This window comes from Sorex fumeus, unplaced genomic scaffold (assembly GCF_029834395.1).
Source record: "Sorex fumeus unplaced genomic scaffold, SorFum_2.1 ptg000007l, whole genome shotgun sequence".
In the NCBI taxonomy this organism is placed as follows: domain Eukaryota; kingdom Metazoa; phylum Chordata; class Mammalia; order Eulipotyphla; family Soricidae; genus Sorex; species Sorex fumeus.
The window spans coordinates 6867058-6871895 of record NW_026606064.1 but is presented as its reverse complement, the minus strand read 5'-3'; the positions used below and the strand labels follow the sequence as shown (position 1 = coordinate 6871895).

The 4838-nt window shown below is 37.7% G+C and overlaps 1 protein-coding gene and 1 pseudogene across 1 annotated transcript; one reads left to right on the top strand and one right to left on the bottom strand.

The window, feature by feature from the left end:
* Positions 1–1387: 1387 nt before the first annotated feature.
* Positions 1388–2317, top strand: LOC130042824 (olfactory receptor 4C15-like). Its single transcript, XM_056135047.1, has one exon. It carries the CDS (start codon positions 1388–1390, stop codon positions 2315–2317), a length of 930 nt encoding a protein of 309 aa, XP_055991022.1.
* A 1920-nt stretch (positions 2318–4237) lies between these two features.
* LOC130016802 (uncharacterized) lies at positions 4238–4343 on the bottom strand (annotated as a pseudogene).
* Positions 4344–4838: the final 495 nt, after the last annotated feature.

Genomic DNA, 4838 nt, shown 5'->3' with positions numbered 1-4838 from the left:
TTCTCCATTTTACTTGTAGGTAAGTTATTGTCTTGATGAGAAAATGATAACTGTTCTTAATCTAAGATTATGATTGAAATGAAAATAAATAAATACCTGCTATAATGAGAACTACCATGTGGAGTCTTTAACTTACTTTATTGTTGTAATGTAGTTTAAAATTTTTCTATTTTATTTTCTGATACTTGCAAAGCTTCTTCACCACGCTACCATCACAGTGCCAATAACTCCCCACCATGGAACCAATGTCTCTCTCCTCCCCACAACCTTACAGAGTAAGTCTTAGGATACAGTTCAAAACTAAGTTTTGATGAAAGTTCAACAAAATGAAATTTGAAGGAAATGAGTTCAATGCCATAAAGATTATAAATGACAAATCCACAAGCAACTTTAAACTTAATGGAGATAAACTACAATGCTTTCCATTGAAAACAGGAAACTGTCTACGTTCACCACTATTATTGGGCATTGTGTTGAAGTCTTAGCCAGAGCAGTAAGAAAATACAGAGAAATTAGAAAGATTCAAATGGGTAAAGACATACAACTCTCACTATTCACAGATAAAATGATAGTGTACATTAAAAACCATAAAGCCATCATTAAAACTTTTAGAAAGAAAAAATCTACACAGTAAAACAGTAGGTTTCAAAAAAACAAGTAGAGATGATTTTGCATTCTTGTATGTAAAAATATGATTTAGAGGGAAAAGAAAATCAACAATTTCATTTACAGTAATCTTAGAACCAAATCAGAGCTGAGCAGAATCCCCTTTGCAGTGGATTCTAGCAAATGGCTACCCAAAGGTCAGATTTTGCAATAAAAAGAGTGTTCTCTTGCAACCTTTTCACCTGTGCTTTTGTCCCTATACAGAAATCATAGCCGACTCTTGCTGTTTAACAATATTTTCTCTTTATATTTTTGTTTGATATTCCACACTACTGGGCTGGAGCTATAGCACAGCGGTAGGGTGTATGCCTTGCACGCAGGCAGTATGGCCAACCTGAGTTCGATTCCTCCGCTCCTCTCGGAGAGTCCGGCAAGCTACTGAGAGTATCTCGCCCGCATGGCAAAGCCTGGCAAGCTTCACGTGATGAATTCGATATGCCAAACACAGTAACAAGTGTTACAATGGAGACGTTACTGGGCCCGCTCGAGCAAAATCGATGAACAATGGGAGGACTGTGACAGTGACTGTATTCCACATTACCACTTACAACACAATATAATTTTGCATCATATGGATTGCAGAAATAGCAAAGACAATTTTCACATAGATAAATCACCTTTTGAACCCTGTGATAATAAAACTGTCTGACATGAGTTTCTCATGCTTACATTGCAGATCTGTATACCCCCTGCGGTAGCTCTGAGATTTTCCTGGGAAATCATGCAAAACAGAAGTTTTGTAAGTGAATTTGTTCTGCTGGGGATTTCACAGAACCCTGATGTTCAGAAAGTATTATTTGTTTTATTTCTATTGGTCTACCTTGCAACAGTCAGTGGCAACCTGCTGATTGTGGTGACCATCTTTAATAGTCCAGCACTAGTGGGTTCCCCAATGTACTTCTTCCTGGCTTTCCTGTCCTCCCTGGATGTGTGTGTCTCCTCTGTCGTTGCCCCTAAGATTATTTTTGACCTTCTCTCTGAGAAGAAAACCATCTCATTCGCAGGCTGTATGATTCAGATCTTTTTTTTTCATCTTTTTGCTGGTGTGGAGGTGATTGTCCTCACAGCCATGGCCTTTGACAGGTACGTGGCCATCTGCAAGCCTCTGCATTACACTACAATCATGAACTCAAGGCTCTGTAACATTCTGATTGGAGTAGCCTGGGCAGGGGGCCTTCTGCATTCCACCATACAAAACGCCTTTGCTTCCCAGCTGCCTCTGTGTGGTCCCAATATCATCAATCATTACATGTGTGACTTATACCCATTAATGAAGCTTGCCTGTGCTAACACTTTTGAATTTGGCCCTATGGTGGCAGCCAACAGTGGACTCTTTTGCATTGTAATCTTCTCCATGTTGCTTGTGTCCTATGGTGTCATCCTGTTCTCCCTACGAGGACACAGCACTGAAGGGCAGAAGAAAGCGCTCTCCACCTGTGGATCCCACATTGCTGTTGTGGTTTTATTCTTTGGTCCATGTACATTTGAATATGCACGTCCTCCATTGGTTTTCAGCTTTGACAAAATGGTGGGTATATTCTATTGCATGCTAACTCCTCTGCTGAATCCTGTAATTTATACTTTCAGAAATAGGGAAGTAAAGAATGCCATCAGCAAATTCTGGCAAACCTCGATGGCAAAACTGTGTTAAACGTAGATCACTGAAGTTTAAAATTTCAACATTAAGTATACAAATGTTCTCCTGGATTAAAACCTTTTTCTGACTGACTGAATGAAGACTATAATTCATTTAATAATACATATAGTAGACCTGGGAAAAAATTGTTACTCCTCTATTACTTAGGTGTTCTAATTAGCATCTTAAAAATCTTATATGTACTTTGAGTTGAATTGTATGTGCTATTAGAATTCAACATAAAAATAAAGTTACAAATTGAAATAATATATAAATTCTTCTCATTCATTTAAATTTTCAAGAATTTTGAGGATAAATAAAAATATTTACAGACAGGTAAGTCAAACCTACCTGTTTCCTGGTGGAACACTTCTTATTTTAAAATTTTTTATTACAGTACTTTGATTTACAAAATTATTGACAGTTGAATTTTAGGCATAATATTTTCAAAACCAGTGCCACCACCAGTGTCACCTTCCCTCCACTAGTGTTCCCATATTCACTCCCCACCCCAATCCCAAGCCATCTCTCTTGGTCAACTTGGAAGGCACATTACAAAATTTCAGCCCTAATTCCTATTCATCCATTATTTCTCCTTCATTTCTTCTCCCCTTGATGTGTTTTTGCTTTGTCTAGGAAGGCTTTTTTTGTTTTTAATTATATGCTAGATAATTTTTCAGTTTGCCTGAAATTTTTGTTCATGTTGTCTCTTCCAAGTACTTACACTCAATGTGTAAATTACACTGTAATTTATAAGTTAAGCTGTTCTAGATGTTTACACTCAATGTCAAATTTGTAAAGACATTTACGCTCAATGTATCTTTTAAGTGATTGTGGAAAGCATTCCCCTAATAGCTATGGTGAGTCAGATTCATAAGCCTTCCTAGATTCAAAAAATCTTAATTATATCTAAGAGGGTTTTTTCTTATACAATGAAAACAATTAAAGCTCCAATTATTCAAATTTCACTTTGCAAAAACTTTCATCTTGGAGGTGATTTCTTTTTGAAAAAGTTGTTCCTCGATATTTCTGAAAAATATATAAAATAGGGTTATATTTCCATATCCTAGAGTACTAAGACCCTTAGTAACTCAAGTTGGTATATGAAAAGCTACAATTTCTTTAATTATCACCTAAGTAACAATACAATAACATCTAGAAATGCAGAAACTATATAGTATATTTATACTATACTTTATAAATCAAGTATTAATATTGTAGTGTCCAAGAACATTTTTATTGATAATCAAATATAATTTGAACTATTTAAAAAGCCTCCAATCTCAAAGATAAAATGACATAAGTAATAGTGAAAAGTATGAATTATTATTATTGTTATTACTATTATTATTGATATAGTCTAGCCCACTGATATACCTACAGCAACACACACGTGTTTGGTGTTAAGATACTTGCTTGTATTCTCTTATATACATTCTCTGTTATTCTTAAGAGCCCAGTAAGCTACAGAGAGTATCCCGCCCGCAAGGCAGAGCCTGGCAAGCTCCCCATGGCGTATTTGATATGCCAAAAACAGTAACAGTAATGGGTCTCATTCCCCTTGCCCGGAAAGAGCCTCCAATAATGCACCACTGTGAAGGACGAGTAAGAGAGGCTGCTAAAGTCTCAGTGCTGGGACGAATGGAGACATTACTGGTGCCCACTCGAGCAAATTGATGAACAATGGGATGACAGTGATACAGTGATACAGTGATGATAATGCTGTTGCTGCTTCTGCTGCTGTGCTGCTGCTGCTGATGATTTTACCCCAGCTTAAAATCATTGAGGGGTGACCAGTACAAAATGTTAAAGAAATAAAGGCTGAATTCAGAGATAGATCTCTAAGGCAGCATTCATCTGATCTGACACATTATTTTTGGTATATGGCGCTTGATCATTTATTGTCAAGGGCTGCCTGCCTGTTTTTATGGCCTCATGTTTTCTCTGTTTATTAGATAATTAGGATTATAGGACGTATCAGATATTAAACTGATAAGAACAGATACTACACTTGATCTTAGCCAAAAGGCCAAGAAGATGGGCTGGAGCGATAGCACAGCGGTAGGGCGTTTGCCTTGCACGCAGCCAACATGGCCGACCCGAGTTCGATTCCTCAGCCCCTCTTGGAGAGCCCGGCAAGGTACCGAGAGTGTCTCGCCCGCACGGCAGAGCCTGGCAAGCCACCCGTGATGTATTCGATATGCCAAACACAGTAACAACAAAATCTCCAATGGAGATGTTACTGGGCCTGCTCGAGCAAATCGATGAACAATGGGAGTGCCTTTTACTTTTACTTTTTACCTTTTAGGATTATAGGATCTAACTCATAGTTTTCCATTGCTTGCCTGTAAATTCATATCAGAAGTTTGTGTTTTGATATGAATGTCGATTTTATGAAGATCACACCTTTGTTTTTCTAAATTGATGCATGCTACTCTTCACCTTAAGATTCTTTAGATGAGTTTCTAAACTGGGGGCAAGAAGGCCTCTTGTGGGTTCCCACGAAATTCCTGGGGCTACAGGTGAAATTCATGTA